Source organism: Salvelinus namaycush, chromosome 5, assembly GCF_016432855.1.
Source record: "Salvelinus namaycush isolate Seneca chromosome 5, SaNama_1.0, whole genome shotgun sequence".
Lineage (NCBI taxonomy): Eukaryota > Metazoa > Chordata > Actinopteri > Salmoniformes > Salmonidae > Salvelinus > Salvelinus namaycush.
Window position 1 is genome coordinate 17,930,133 of NC_052311.1, and position 17,284 is coordinate 17,947,416.

General features: G+C 41.7%; 1 protein-coding gene across 1 annotated transcript in view; it reads right to left on the reverse strand.

Moving 5' to 3' along the window:
• Positions 1-17,284, reverse strand: part of LOC120048019 (GPI ethanolamine phosphate transferase 2-like) — a 115,171-nt gene that overhangs the window by 27,661 nt on the left and 70,226 nt on the right. The window contains exons 8-9 of the mRNA XM_038993689.1: positions 15,042-15,317; positions 4,199-4,629 (exon numbers count right to left, since the gene is read on the reverse strand). Of these exons, the coding sequence (XP_038849617.1) occupies positions 4,199-4,629; positions 15,042-15,317 (707 nt within the window). The remainder of the gene's footprint in view (positions 1-4,198; positions 4,630-15,041; positions 15,318-17,284) is intronic.

The following is a 17,284-nucleotide window of genomic DNA, read 5'->3' on the forward strand; positions in this document are numbered from 1 at the left end:
CATTCATTTTCCATTCTAAATTAAAATCTGCTGCTGATGGAGCGCATGAGCTGGATTTGTCTGGGTGGAGGTGTGTGTGTGTGAACATGTTTAACTATACTTGTGGGGACCAGAAGTCCCCACAAGAATAGTAAACATACAAAAAATGGACCAACTGTGTTCGTCCCCACAAGGCCAAATGCTATATCTAGAGGGTTTAGGGTTAGAATTAGTATTAAGGTTAGTATTAGGTTTATGGTGAGGAGGTAGGGTTAGTTTTAGGGTTAGGAGCTAGGATTAGGTTAGGCTTTGGGGTGTTTGATTTTTGTCCTTATTCACAGGGAATAAGAGAACATCTCAGGGACCAGAGAGAACATCTCAGGGACCAAAGAGAACATCTCAGGGACCAAAGAGAACATCTCAGGGACCAAAGAGAACATATCAGGGACCAAAGAGAACATCTCAGGGAGGAAGAGAACATCTCAGGGACCAAAGAGAACATCTTAGGGACCAAAGAGAACATCTCAGGGAGGAAGAGAACATCTCAGGGAGGAAGAGAACATCTGAGGGAGGAAGAGAACATCTCAGGGAGGAAGAGAACATCTCAGGGAGGAAGAGAACATCTCAGGGACCAAAGAGAACATCGCAGGGAGGAAGAGAACATCGCAGGGAGGAAGAGAACATCGCAGGGAGGAAGAGAACATCTCAGGGAGGAAGAGAACATCGCAGGGAGGAAGAGAACATCTCAGGGAGGAAGAGAACATCGCAGGGAGGAAGAGAACATCTCATGGAGGAAGAGAACATCTCAGGGACCAAAGAGAACATCTCAGGGACCAAAGAGAACATCTCAGGGAGGAAGAGAACATATCAGGGAGGAAGAGAACATCTCAGGGAGGAAGAGAACATCGCAGGGAGGAAGAGAACATCGCAGGGAGGAAGAGAACATCGCAGGGAGGAAGAGAACATCTCAGGGAGGAAGAGAACATCGCAGGGAGGAAGAGAACATCGCAGGGAGGAAGAGAACATCTCAGGGAGGAAGAGAACATCTCAGGGAGGAAGAGAACATCTTAGGGAGGAAGAGAACATCTCAGGGAGGAAGAGAACATGTCAGGGAAGCAATAGACTAAGAGAGTACAATAGCTTGAAGGAACTTTCTTTGTCTCCTTTCCTCCACATTATCTACCCTGATGAGAAAGAACTGGACTGGTGATAGCAACTTCCCAGTAAGCATCTACTTTTGTGCTTTCATCTACCCTTCTTTGCATTCATATCAATGCATTTGAAATAGAGGAGACAAGGAAGAGGAAGCCACATGCAGCCTAGATATGCCAGAAGGACAGTATAGCCCTGGTATCAGGGCAGGGGTTGGGTTGGGTAAGAGGAACAGACAGGCACCTTGAAGGAGGAACGATGCCGGAGCTCATTACCCACACAGCATAGAGTAGGGGGAATATAGGAAAAGGGGGCAACGGCAGACAGGAATAAGGTCAGCTAATTCTGAATCCACAATACTCTGAACCCAGTGCCCCCAGCGCAAGGCATTCATCTTGTTACTTGTGGAGCCGTGAGAATGCTAATGGGCAGAAAAACCTTGGGTTCAACAATGAGAACAACGGGTTCGCTGAAGGTTCCTCAAACTTTCTGCCACACAGAAGGTTTTTTTGTACATCTTTTAGTGAATCCGAATGTACGGCGGTTCATTGATAATCTGATTTGGGCTCGGATTCGGAGGCTATCTAGGCTTGTTATCTTGGCCCTAAAATCTGCCTTGAGCTTTCTTCACTTTAGAATTACAGGGCAGCCAAAGAGAGGCTTTCAACATACAATAGAAAGGAACAGACTAATGCTACCTGCAGAGACAACCAAGGATATGACTCATTTCTTTTAGCTCCTATGGGAGTTACTCCACTTATATTTATAACCTTGATGTGAGGAAACTAGCAACCATTATGGTGCTGCAGAGATAATAAGGTAAGATAGCAGGCTCTAATGGATAACACTCTATGCATTTTCTCTTGGTCTAAACAAGGAATGTTCTTTCATTCACTAGCCTAGATCCTTTGCCAAGGTACTGGGGGGTTCACCGAGTTCTCTGTATGTTCAGAAGCTCACCCACTTTTTAGAGCCACACACTTGAATTTCACAATTTTATTGAAACATTCCTAACACCTTACTCAGAGACCATGAGTATAAGGCATTATGATGATGTCATACTGCATTATATGACTTGTCATAACCATGTACAGTATGATCACCTTATGTCTTATGTCTTATGCCTAAGGACTGCTTTACCAGGGCAACACTACAAAGAAACTTGGTAATGATCTCCTAAGTTTTTTGGCAAGCTAAAACTTCACTAGGTCGTAGCTGTTTAAAAGGCACAGTGCAGTCAAGATTGTGATTTTTCTATACATTTCCACACTATGAGGTTGGGATAAAATTTAATTGTGAAAATTACGATAATGCCTTTTAGTGCAAGAGCTGTTTGAAAAGACCGCATGCCGTTTCAGCCTGTTTTGGTGGGATTGAGTTTTGGCCTGCCTGACAAAACAATGCACTGACTATTATGTGACTAAAGGGCCCTCCACACCAAGGAATTCAATATGACTATTATGTGACTAAAGGGCCCTCCACACCAAGGAATTCAATATGACTATTATGTGACTAAAAGGGCTGTCCACACCAAGGACAATAAACTAGACAAAAATTGTCCAGTGTTTTAGTCGACTGATAATAACTAAAACTAACGAAGGAGGAAATGACTAAAAAGTGACGAATGCTAAAATAGCAGCAAAAATGAACACTGTTGTTAAGAAGCTATTTTTGTTTATTTTTGACCATTTTAATTGAAAACAATCACAGTAAGGTACTTCTGATTTAATATTGCGATAAAAACAGCTGCATTGGACCATTTAAGACATAACCTGAAGTCATTCCAGGGCTGACCATATACATCAAATTAACACTTCCTGGGTGTTTACCACTAAGTTACATAAGCCAGTGGACAAAATCTTGGCCAAAGCATAGATCTAATTGGGTGGAATAGGCCCTGGTTCCGACTGGGAGACCAGCCCGGACAGGGGCGGCAGGTAGCCTAGTGGTTAGAGCATTGGGCCAGTAACCAAAAAGGTTGCCAGATCGAATCCCCGAGCTGACAAGGTAAAAATCTGACTTTCTGCCCCTGAACAAGGCACTGTTCCTAGGCCGTCATTGTAAATAAGAACTTTTTCTTAACTGACTTGCCTAGTTAAATAAAGGTTCAATAAAAACACAAATAAAAAGGCATCTGCCTGTGTGGTGGTTCTGCAGCCTTGAGGGAGCTCCAAGGAGGAAGAATGACCGAGTGGATACAATACATGGCTAGACAATGAAGCACGTTAACCTGATTCCTGAGGGAGTGAGTAAGATGCAGCTAAGACAACCAGATGAAAATTACCATAGGTCAACAGAATGGAGAGAAATCATGTTGGAAACAAGGAGATGAGGAGCTGTCTCAGGGGGGCTAAGACAAGGTCGAGTTTTATGGAACAATACCATGAGCAGTTCCTTTTGTGTACTGATCATAAATATAAACGCATGCAACAATTTAAACGATTTTACTAAGTCACAGTTCATATATGGAAATCAGCCCATTTAAATAAATAAATTAGGCCCTAATCTATGGATATCACATGACTGGGCAAAATGTTTCAGCTCATGAAACATGGGACCAAAACTTTTCATGTTGCGTTTATATTTTGATTCAGTATACAACAGTCAACCAACTCTGGGGTGACAACCTTAGTACTGCCTGTGAGTCAGCCCTCTAGAACAGGTACTCCGACTTGGGTCCTTCACAAGCTAATGAGGCTCTCTAGTGCTGTGTGCAACACTCAGTAGTAAAGTTGACATTCAGTAACAATGCAGCGTGAAAACCAATGAATGCTGGAAAAGAGGCCCGGGGTGGGGGGGAAAAGAATCACTGCCGATGGCCTTACAAAGCAGTGGGGTGCAAAATGTTTGGAGTGTGTACCCAGAATTTTTATTCATTGGGCAAAATACCTGAACTGGCAAAAAGCTAACTAAAAAAGGCTGCTGCAAATGAAGAAAATTAAATATATTCAAATTGCACTACAGTATATAGTAGTGTATGGCGCTCTGCTTATGGCAACATTCATCCTGAGTGAAGTAACACACAACACAACAATACACAGTATGTATCAAACTTCAGCACACCCACCTGTTGAGCCAGTGTCCCAGGTCAGGCAGGTAAGCCCACTGCACCCCGGTCTGGTTGAGCGAGCGCAGCAGACGACAACACGCCAGGGTGAGCGGTGGGGTCGCCAGGGCCAGCCACTTCTCCGAACCTGCATCCGTCACCCCCAGATCAGCTAACGGTGAGGCAACCGCGTCCCCCTCATTGGAGGGGAGGAGGTAGTCTTCGTCCTCCAAGCTCTCAATGTTGGCACGGCGCTCCCGGAAGTACTTGCGACAGACGTCTTGGAAGACGACCAGGCAGAGGGTGTTAAGCAGGAAGTACCAGACCTGGTGCTCCTCCTCCACGAAGCTGCTGGCCGACAGGCTGAGGGTGTGGCCAGCCGTGCCCGCCAGGAGCAGAATGTCCAGCTCCGACAGAGACCACCCACCACTGACACCACCATGGGATGGAGACTAGGGAAGAAGAGAAAAGGAGAGAGGAAGGGAGATTGAGCATAATGTGATTCTCTCTCTCAGGCCAATACTGGAATATAAAACAACTAATTAAACAAACACATTGGCCAAATTAAGAAAGGAAACAGAATAGAGATGACTTCACAAAGTGATACAATTAATACAGAGTCACCCGAATTTGCCAAAATGATCAAGTTAAAGGATGTATTTAAAATCAGGTCCATATAGAGGAACACAAGTGAATGGAGAAAGATGGTATAGACAGGGTCCCTCTAACACGATAACATATCAAGAACACAGATGCCACAACCTAGAAAGACAAGACATTTGGATGCCATCCCCAAAACCCTGCCCTAAGCTGTTAGACAGCAAAACTACATGCAACAAAAAGAGAGTATTTTCCTAATCTAGGACTACGAGTGTGAGACCCTGAGTGTGTGTGTGTATGTGTGTGTGTGTTTTCACCCCACACTGAGTTGTAAAGTACTCCCCCTGGTCCTGTGAACTGCATCTTGTTGTTGACTCAGTATTCAGAGGGGGCCTAACAGAGTAAGTAAGTGCACTACTCTGATCCCGCTAAGTTAACACTGTCACTGGAAGCAGCAGCTAAAACACACAGGGACAGAGTGTTTACTGTGCTTCAGGGCAAACATCTTAATAACGTCAAAAGGAAAGCTCATAACACTAAATCTAATGACTGATTGTTGAAATCTGTTTACTGTTTGCATTATAATATTCATTTTTCGTCTCTCAATCTCCTTCCAACAGGTATGTGTAAATGTAAGTTGCAGTGATCCCTTTCCATGTACACAGTTGTGTGCAGGACAGAGGGGTGAGTGACGGCTCTCCGTGGCGTGTCACGGTAACACGCTGCTCCACAGGGAGCGGCTCGTCCTCGCCAAGCGCAGCTCATCCATCAACGGGAGGAACGCACCTCGCGGCGAGCTCAGCGGAGGGGAAAACATAATATGTAAACAGAGTGCTGTTTGTGTAAACAAAGTTTTGGGGGAAAAAAAACTCACTCTGTCTATCTCTCCTTTCTTAGTCATCCCTCTATCCCACCTTGGTTTAAGGTCCCTGAGCTGAGGGACTGAGGGCACTTGAATCCCAACAAATTTTGTCTGAATTGGCTGGGATTTAATGTACAGTCCAATTATGGTATCATAAATGTCAGGGAAAGAAGTGGCAAAAGTCTACACCCCCTTTGGATTTCTTCAAAAAATGTGTTACAATGTGGGATTAAAATTGATTTAATTGTCTTTGTTTTCAACAATCTGTCAAAGTGGAAGAATAGTTGTTATTTTTAAGATAAATAACAATTTTGATAACTAAAACATAGTCTTTGCATAAGTATTCAGCTCCTTTGTTTTAGCAAGCCTAAATTAGTTCAGGAGTAAAATTTGTATTAACAAATCACATAAATTACATGGAAATAATAGGGGTTGACATGATTTTGAATGACTAAACATGCACCTGTTAGAACTTAAGGCTCCATGGATTGATGAGGAAATTAAAAACTGTATGGTTGAAAGAGATGGAGCAAAAGGAGTGGCTAAGTCTGGCTGCACATCTGACTGGCTGACTTACTGCAAAATTGAGAAATGGTGTGACTAAACTCAACAAAAAGAAGCCAAAACGGTATTATGAAGCCAAGATCAATGATATAAAGAATGATAGAAAAAATCTTGAGTACTTTAAATTAAATTATGGTCAGAAAGACAAATTGAACTCCAACTTTCATCGAATCAGATGGCTTCTTCAGCACCAAACCATTTGATGTTGCCAATTATTTAAATGATTACTTCATTGGCAAAGTGGGCAAACTTAGGCAGGGAATGCCAACAACGAACAGTGACCCATCGTATTCATGCATAAAATAACAAATAATCAAAGAAAAGCATTGCAAGTTTGAATTTTGTAAAGTTAGTTTGGGAGATGTGGAAAAAGTATTGTTATTTATCAATAATGACAAACCTCCTGGCATTGACAACTTAGATGGAAAGATACTGAGGATGGTAGCTGACTCTATAGCCACTCCTATCTGTCATATCTTTTATCTGAGCTTGGAGGGAAGCCAAAGTAATTCCGCTACCCAAAGATTGGTAAAGCAGCATTTATTGGTTCTAACAGCAGACCTATAAGCTTGCTGCCAGCTCTTAGCAAACTGTTGGGGAAAAATGTGTTTGACCAAATAAAATGTGATTTCTCTGTAAACAAAGTAACAACAGACTTTCAGCAGGCTTATAGAGAAGGGCACTCGACATGTACTGCACTGACACAAATTACTGATGATTGGTTGAAATAAATTGATAATAAGAAGATTGTGGATTCATAGCTATCTAATAGAACTCAGAGGGTTTTCTTTAATGGAAGCTTCTCTAATGTCAAACATGTAGTGTGGTGTACCGCAGGGCAGCTCTCTAGGCCCTGTACTAATTTATATTTTTACCAATAACCTGCCATTGGCATTAAACAAACCATATGTATCCATGTATGCTGATGATTCAACTATATCACAACAATTGAACCGCTCTCCTTGAAGTTCTTGATGATCCAATAAATGGTTGATTTAGGTGCAATCTTACTGGCAGCAATATCCTTGCCTGTGAAGCCCTTTTTGTGCAAAGCAATGATGATGGCACGTGTTTTTCCTTGCAGGTAACCATGGATGACAGAGGAAGAACAATGATTCCAAGCACCACCCTCCTTTTGAAGCTTCCTGTCTGTTATTCGAACTCAAACAGCATGACAGAGTGATCTCCAGCCTTGTCCTCGTCAACACTCACACCTGTGTTAACGAGAGAATCACTGACATAATGTCAGCTGGTCCTTTTGTGGTAGGGCTGATATGCCGTGGAAATGTTTTTTGGGGATTCAGTTCATTTGCATGGCAAAGAGGGACTTTGCAATTAATTGCAATGCATCTGATCACTCTTCATAACATTCTGGAGTATATGCAAATTGCCATCATACAAACTGAGGCAGCAGACTTTGTGAAAATTAATATTTGTGTCATTCTCAAAACTTTTGGCCACAACTGTGGAAGTGTTCAGAAACAGATAATATTCTTATTTACAATAAAAGTGACTCCAAAATGACAATACATTATTTACCATTAATTTCCATTGGGCACAAAATAATCAGAAATACAACCAAAACAAACTGCAAATGCATCCAACAAATTTGTAGTCACAAGCTTGAAGTAGTCATTGTCTGCTAGGAATATGGGACCAAATACTAAACTTTTGACTACTTTATTTATAAGAATATTTAGGGGTGTCAATAATCTTGACCGCTACCCCTTCTTGAGAACAAATATTATTACTTGTTGAACAAAATATATTAATCAAAGCAAATGTATTAGCATATAATATAGCTCAGTATTTGAATGATTTACTTTTACAGTCATTATTGTTCAACTTCATCAAGAGTGTCTATCATTTCGGACCCCACTGATATACACTGAGTGCACAAAACATGAAGAACACTTTCCTAATATTGAGTTGTACCCCCGTTTTGCCCTCAGAACAGGCTCAATTAGTCGGGGAATGGACTCTATAAGGTGTCGAAAGTGTTCCACAGGGATGCTGGTCCATAATGACTTCAATGCTTCCCACAGTTGTATCAAGTTGGCTGGATGCTCTTTGGGTGGTGAACCATTCTTGATACACACAGGAAGCTGTTGAGCATGAAAAACCCAGCAGCGTTGCAGTTCTTGACACAAACCCATGCACCTGGCACCTACTACCATACCCCATTCAAAGGCACATAAATCTTTTGTCTTGCCCATTCCTCTCTGAATGGCAAACATACTGCAAGGCGCTACAGAGGGTATTGCGTACGGCCTAGTACATCACTGCCATCCAGGACCTCTATACCAGGCGGTGCCAGAGGAAGGCCCTAAAAATTGTCAAAGGCTTCAGCCACCCAAGTCATAGACCGTTCTCTCTGCTACCGCACAGCAAGCGATACCGGATCGCCAGGTCTAGGTCCAAAAGGCTCCTTAACAGCTTCTACCCCCAAACGGTTAATCAAATGGCTAGCCGGACTATTTTCATTGACCCCCTTTTTTTACGCTGCTGCTACTCACTGTTTATTATCTATGCACAGTCACTTTACCCCTACCAACATGTACATATGACCTCAATTACTTTGACTAACCCGTACCCCAGTACATTGACTCGGTACCACCTGTATATAGCCTCATTATTGTTCTTTTATTGTGTTACTTTTTTTGCTTTAGTTTGTTTAGCAAATATTTTCTTACTCTGCATTGTTGGTTAAGGGCTTATGTCAGCATTTCACAGCAAGGTCTACTAGACCGGTTTTATTCAGCTCATGTGACAAACACAACTTGATTTTATACATAATCCATGTCTCAATTGTATCAAGACTTTAAAAAAACATATTTAACCTGTCTCCTCCCCTTCATGGACTTAACAAGTGACATCAATAAGGGTCCTAGCTTTCACCTGGATTCACCTGGTCAGTCAAGGAAAAAGCAGGTGTTCCTAAAGTCTTGTACACTCAGTGTATATACATACAGTGCATTTGGAAAGTATTCAGACCCCTTGACTTTTTTTCTTATGTTACAGCCTTATTCTAAAATTGATAAAATTTACACACAATACCGCATAATGACAAAGCAAATACTGTATTTTGAAATATTTGCTAATTTATAAGAATAGAAAAACTGAAATATCAGATTTACATAAGTATTCATACCCTTTAGTCAGTACTTTGTTGAAGCACATTTGGCAGCTATTACAGCCTCGAGTCTTCTTGGGTATGACACTACAAGCTTGGCACTCCTGTATTTGGGGAGTTTCTCCCATTCGTCTCTGCAAATCCTCTCAAGGAGGAATGGGGAGGGTCGCTACAAAGCTATTTTTAGGTCTCTCCCAAGATGTTCGATCGGGTTCAAGTCCAGGCTCTGGCTGGGCCGCTCAAGGACATTGAGACTTGTCGCGACGCCACTTCTGCGTTGTCTTGGATATGTGCTTAGGCTTGTTGTCCTGTTGGAAGGTGAACCTTTGCCCCAGTCTGAGGTCCTGAGCGCTCTGGAGCAGGTTTCGAGTCTCATAGCAAAGGGTCTGAATACTTAAATAAGGTATTTCTGTTTTTTATTTGTAATAAATTTGCAAACATTTCTAAAAATGTGTTTTCACTTTGTCATAATGGGGTAATGTGTGTAGATTGATGAGGAAAATGTTTTAATTTATAATTCATTTTAGAATAAGGCTAAAATGTGGAATAAAATGTGGAAAAAGTCAAGGGGTCTTAATACTTTCCGAATGCACTGTATGTATATATCTATAATCCAATACCAAACTGGCACAGTGCCGGAGATCCCGTTTGCTCATAATGCGTGTTTATCATCCAGAGTGCTGTTTGTGTTCACGCACCGTCACTTAAGTCTTTGCCTGAGTCCTTAATGACACCCTATCCCCTATATCAGGCCTGGGAAATTATTTTCCAAGGAGGGCGACATTAGAATATATTTTTGCCATCGCATGCCAGAATAATATTACAGGATTATACATCATGTGTATGACTATGTTGACAGATATATCTACTGTAAATCACCTCCAGATATGCTACTTATTTTACTTTTTTAACATGCACAAAAATAAACCACATCCCCATGTTCTCCTTTTGGTAGGTATTTTAATTATTAAACATGCAATGAACTACACGGAGGGGAAAGTACACTGTGCATTCAGCACTACGGACAGAACTTGTTAATGGGTATGAACAAAAAGACAGAGAGAGCTTAACATTACATTTAAACTACTCAATCAGTGTGAGGAGTGACGTCTCTGATGGGCATTGACTAGAGCAGTGAAGTCCGGTACAGTTTCTGACATTGCTATGCGCAGGATTGCTGAGAGGTGAGAGTCAATAAGAGATGATCTGTGCCTTGAAAATAGCAGAGAGAAACGTGGATAAACGTCTTATTCCGCAGTGAGAGTTTGTTGATAAGGGCGGTTTATTAGACTACACAGTACTAGCGGTTGGGAGGTTTTACAAAATCTCACACCAACATGTAAAGAAGCAGTTAGTTTGGTCACAGACAGACATTTACACTTCAAAGTGAAAACTCAAACCCAAAATGTGTTGTAAAGAACACGTGCAGGGGCATGCAAATAATCCAAAACCACACGTTATAAATAAATAGAAATATTTGAAAAATATAACAGCAGGTAGCCTAGCGTTGGGCCAGTAACCGAAAGTTTGCTGAATCAAATCCCCGAGCTGACAAGGTAAAAATCTGTCGTTCTGCCTCTGAACAAGGAAGTTAACCCACTGTTCCCCGTGAGGCCGTCATTGTAAATAAGAATTTGTTCTTAACTGACTTGCCTAATTAAATAAAGGTTATAATGAAAAAAATGAAAAAATGTAATCACTGAAAATGTCTGTTCACATACATAGGTTGACCCAAACAGCACAAACATCTTCTGAGAATGACTCCTAATCTTTGGAAAGTTTTGTTCATCGAGAGATGCATAGAACCTTGTCAGTGACATTGTTTTGAATAGCTCTCCAATCACTGCATCAGACTGGAGATCGATGAGCTCAAGTTGCAGGTCAGTGGGAGCCTTATCCACATTGATGGTGAAAGTAGAGGAAACCAACATGTCATTTTCCAACACTTTGAAATCCTCAAAACGACAAGAAAACTCACCGTTCAAAGCACGCAGCAGCAATGTATACTCCCGCTGGTCATCTGAGAGGGAACAGACTAGTAGTGTCGCAAGGTGGGTGAGATTGTTGGCTTCTACTTGGTGGGTCAGGAGGAGTAATTTTCCCTTGAAGGCTTTTACAAGGCTGTACATTTGATGTGCAAAAAGGCCCTTCCATTGTAGTTTGGAATTCAGTTCATTCATGAGGGCCATGATGTCCACGGTGAAGGCAAAATCAGCCAACCATTCTTTATCTTGCAGTTGATGGAAATCCACATATTTTTCTTTCATTTGCAAAAACTCAGCAATCTCTGACTTCAGGTCCCACACCCTTTTAAGCATCTTCCCCAAACGCAGCCATCTCACGTTTGTGTGGTAGGGGAGGTCTGCATGACTCAACTCTCTCTCTTCCAACAGTGAGACAAACTGCCTGTGGTTTAAAGATGTTGCTCTTATGAAGTTTACCACTTTAGTAACTGTATCCACAACATCCACAATCATTTTCTGAACACATTTACAGAGCACCTCCTGACGAATAATGCAATGCAGGAAAAACTATTCTGATCTGGGTTCAGCACAGCTACTTGATCTTCTATCCTTTTCAAAAGGCCAACGTTTTTTCCTGTCAAGTTTGAGCACCCATCAGTGGTCACACTGGATAACTTTTCAAAACTCAGTCCCAGTTTTGCCACACACTAATTATCCTCCTCAATAAATATTTCCCTGTAGTTGTGCTCTCCATTGACTGCACTGAAGCAAGCTCCTCTGTAATTACAAAGTCTGGGGTTATGCCTCGAGAGAATATCAACAATTGTGCCGTGTCACGTGCATCACTGCTCTCATCCAGGGACAAGGAGAAATACTTTACCTCGTCTTTCACTGTTGTTCCATATTCTCTGCGATGTCCTCAACGCGCCGTGTCACTGTGTCTGGACAGGGAAACATTTCAAACAACTCTTTCGTGTCGGGGCAAAGCATTGCTGCAGTGTCAATTAAACATTATTTAATGAATTCGCTCTTAGCGAATGGCTTGCTATGTTCAGCAATTTTGTGGGACAGTACATAGCTAGCTCTCACAATTCTATTGTTCGCTGAACGCAGTTTTGTGAAAAGTCCTTTCTGCTTTTGCAACTGAGAAAGCAACTCTTTCGATGCACTTGCTTCTGCTCAGAAGACATATTCCTATATTTCTCTGCATGCTTCGTCTGGAAGTGTCAGAACAAGTTGTAGTCTTTCAAGACAGCGATGCTCTCTTTGCACACTAAGCACACAGCTTTCCCCGATACCTCAAATAAATATTTCGATGTCCACTCTTGCTGGAACACCCTGCATTCATTGTCTACTTTCCTTTTCAATAAAATGTTTTGCACAATTTCTAGCTAGCTACCATTTGTAACTGTGACGCGTGTGTCAGCCTGTCAGTCACTGTCTGTCCTCGTGCAGTTGTTATTTATACAGTTGAAGTCAGAAGTTTACATACACTTAGGTTGGAGTCACTAAAAGTCGGTTTTCAACCACTCCACAAATTTCTTGTTAACAAACTATAGTTTTGGCAAGTCAGTTAGGACATCTACTTTGTGCATGACAAGTCATTTTTCCAACAATTGTTTACAGACAGATTATTTCACTTATAATTCACTGTATCACAATTCCAGTGGGTCAGAAGTTTACATACACTAAGTTGACTGTGCCTTTAAACAGCTTGGAAAATTCCAGAAAATTATGTCATGGCTTTAGAAGCTTCTGATAGGCCAATTGACATCATTTTGAGTCCATTGGAGGTGTACCTGTGGATGTATTTCAAGGCCTACCTTCAAACTCAGTGCCTCTGCATGACATCATGGGAAAATCAAAAGAAATCAGCCAAGACCTCAGAAAAGAAATTGTAGACCTCCACAAGTCTGGTTCATCCTTGGGAGCAATTTCCAAACGCCTGAAGGTACCACGTTCATCTGTACAAACAATAGTACGCAAGTATAAACACCACGGGACCACGCAGCCGCCATACCGCTCAGGAAGGAGACGCATTCTGTCTCCTAGAGATGAACGCACTTTGGTGCGAAAAGTGCAAATCAATCCCAGAACAACAGCAAAGGACCTTGTGAAGATGCTGGAGGAAACAGGTACAAAAGTATCTATATCCACAGTAAAAAGAGTCCTATATCGACATAACCTGAAAGGCCGCTCAGCAAGGAAGAAGCTGAAGGTGACCGTGATGGTGACCGTGATGGTTTGAGGGCCAGATTGGGAATTTAGCCAGAACACCGGGGTTAACACCCCTACTCTTACGATAAGTGCCATGTGATCTTTAATGACCTCAGAGAGTCAGGACAACCGTTTAACGTCCCATCCGAAAGACGGCACCCTACACAGGGCAGTGTCCTGGGGCATTGAGATAATATTTATAAAAATTTTTAGACCAGAGGAAAGAGTGCCTCCTACTGGCCCTCCAACACCACTTCCAGCAGCATCTGGTCTCCCATCCAGGGACTGACCAGGACCAACCTTGCTTAGCTTCAGAAGCAAGCCAGCAGTGGTATGCAGGATGGTATGCTGCTGGCATTAGTGCGGTTAGTATGAGTATTCGAACACTTCTATTGTCATGTTAATACATAGCTCCAGAATGTGATTGTCTCTTGGACAGAGAGAGCATCATTGGACAAATCATTCAGCTGAATGAGAGCCGAACACACAAGATGTCCACTTAGCAAAAGATTTCAAACGTTAAAAAAGTGCCTCTGACATCTGGTTAGGCAACCCTAACCCCAAATAACATAAACAAGACTCACAGTGATTGATCACATGCAGTGATCAATGCTTGTCAGACTGTACGGAAAACATAACTGAAGTGATCAATAGCTTGTCAGACTCGCTATGTTTCACTGCACAACACGACCTCAACAAACAAGACGATATCTTCCTTCCAGCTCTTTATTTAGGTGCATGGGAAGGGCAATCATTTTTGCTCTGGAACAGATTCACTTATTAGCCTTTTCTCTCTCTTGACGTTCTTTTCACCTGTCAGCACTTTCTGTTAGTTCCCAGAAGGGGGAGAAGTGGTCACTTCTTCAGACATACTGTAATTAAGAAAGCTTGGTGACACTGGTGTTTCTAATCTCATTAGATGGAGAAAAATACTGGTTTGTCTTTAGAAACTTGTCTGCCTTTATCTAGCAAGGGTAAATTAACGTTCATTATTCACTTCTCTTTTTGTTGCATGCTTGAGGTGCAATTTTGAAATAAACTGTTCGGTCCACTGATTTCGCAAGTAAGACTTGCAGGGACAGAAATAAGTAATTATAAAGAAAGGCCAGTGTAATTTCAAATACTTTTAGTCTCAATGGGTGCGTGTTTTTTTTTTAATCAACATGCTCTTGTTGATTAAATGCAATTATTTCACCTGTCTGCGCAATGATGCCGATGGCAGGGAATAGGCTACTGTGGCTGGGGACGGTTAGAGAAGACAATGCACCTTTTCGGACCTCAAAAGTGGTCTAATTTAAATGTAAGAGAAATGCCAGTGAAAGACACTGTTACGATATGCTGTTATGAAATGGTTAAGAGGTGCTTGTTTCAATTACTTCAAAAGAACCCAAAACGTAAAAACGTAACTACTACCATTAATTGCTAGGTTGTTTTTAATACACACAAGGAAAACAGCAGAGTGTAAAGTATGACCAGTCTTTAGAAGAGAAAGAGCTACTAATGTCTCAGTGTCGATGTACTCACCTTCCCAGGGGGCTTTGCTCCCCTCCTGGCTGCCATGGATACCAGGATGCAGAGCAGGGCTGAGGAGAGGGCCACTGCCCCGAACACCAGTCCCCAGGAGAGGCTGCAGAAGTAACAGGAGCTCTCGGCCGACGTGCACACCAGCACGTGCACGGAGGAGAGGAGCAGGCACAGCAGGTAGAAGGGCAGCGAGAGCAGAGCAGAGGACACAGGGAGATCCACCTCTGAGGCACTGCTCAGTGCCTCGGGCATGGCCAGCAGCAGGAGGAGAAGGAGCTGGAGAAAGAAAGGGGAATGCACACACTGAGAAAATCCTGGAATTAAGTAAAAACAGATTCAATGGTGTATTTACATATGCATGCAGATACAGCACTAACACCGGACAGACCAAGCTCATCTCTATCGTTGCAACTGTTGTATGAGTCAAACAGTAAAGGAAACAGCAGATGGAAAGAGATGGATGGATAAATGGGCAAGCTATGAGGTAACACTTGAGTCAAGGGTCCGCAAGTAGAGTGTGTGGGTACAGAGAACAAACATTTGTCAATCCGTGGTTGATGTGGCTTGGATTGAGTCAAAGCTAAAGCATCATGTGTGCTTCTCGATATTTGCATTTGGATTTTGGCTTGACTGAAGTCTTTCAACTGGAACCTTTGAATGTGCCATCTTGGAAGCAAATATGCAAGTTCTTTCTTTTCAAATTAAACACCAAAGACGCGTGTTCCATGTTCTTTGCTATGCAGTTCCCTTTCTCGTCCCATCTCTACGGACTAAATCTATCAGGGACGGTGCACTAGAAAGATGACTAGTTGCTTTGTCCTTGAGTACTGACTGTAACAAAATGCTGACAAGTCAAACTTTTTCTTTTGAAAACAGCCTCTTTTCTCTCTCTTTGCATCTTTCACTTCTTTCTTCCTGATGGGAGGCAGTCACCTCTGAGGGACACTTCTTAGTTTCTATTCAGAGTTAGGGATATTTTTATCAACTTTCCCCACTGCTCCCAATAATGCTCACTGGGGAGTCTATACAGAGCGTTCTATGTCATGCTAGAATTAGCATTTTTATCTCTGATAAGAAATAGGTAACTTGTAGGAAAACAGTCTAAAAGTGTGAACATGACAGCAAAGCCAGTGAATTCAAATGGAAAACAGTACAAACTGGAATAATGACTTGTGAGTAGAGTATTTACCATTTCTAAGCAAATTCTAAAAGTGGATGCAAACTTTAAAAAAGTTTTTTTTTTTAAATCGACAGTTAAATATCCCAATATTATTTTGGACGATATTATATCGATACTTTGACGCAACGTATTGATTTGTAAAAGCTAGTGCTACGCGACTGTACCTAAGCCAAAACTATTTTTCAACCTATAGCTTGTTCTCCATCTTCTTTTTAAATAGTGGGCCAACATGTTTTCAGGAATTTTATCTCCCTGACTGATCAAAACTCGCTTTCTCATGGCTCTCGTCTCTCTGCAGCAGATATATGGTGAGCAATATGTTTGGAACATCAAATCGCAATATCGAATCGCAATACATTTAGAATCGTGAGAATTGCAATACATTATCATATTGACACCTAAGTATGGTGATAATATTGTAAGGTCCCTGGCAGTTCCCAGCCCTATTCTAAACCCATGAGGTTATAACATACAGTATATTTTATAAAAACAGCTCTACCAATGATCCAAAAGAGTCCTATGTTAAGTCAAACCCTTACACAAGGAATGCAAGTGAGCATTTGCCAACACATTCTGTGATTGTTACAATTATTTTGTCAGCTTTTACCTCAAAATTACCTTTTTGCATATTAAAGCCTCTTCTCCAAGATTAAATGATCAAAACATATTGAAATGCACATTAGTTGTGACTGCAACAGTCAGTGCGGCAGATTTAACTTTGTTCATTTGTTTTGAAGGGAATGTGTGGGAATTGCCCCATCCAATATCGGTCACGTGGCAGAATCGTTGTACAAGCCTAGGAATGTTGTAAAGTTGTACAGTTACCGCGAGCCCCTTCGGGCCCAGAAAAAGTTTACTTGGAGAAATGCTTGCTCAACAAAGAGCAGTAGAGATCTGTTCCAACTGTCGAATTCTTCTCACACTAGCTCAAGGTCATTTTAATAATTGAAGGCTATATCAACACTATGTAAACCATGGGCTTTAATAAAGTGAAGCGTAGTATCAACATTACATTTTTTTCATTAATATTGATTGTGTTCTATGAATATGCCTAGTCTAGATT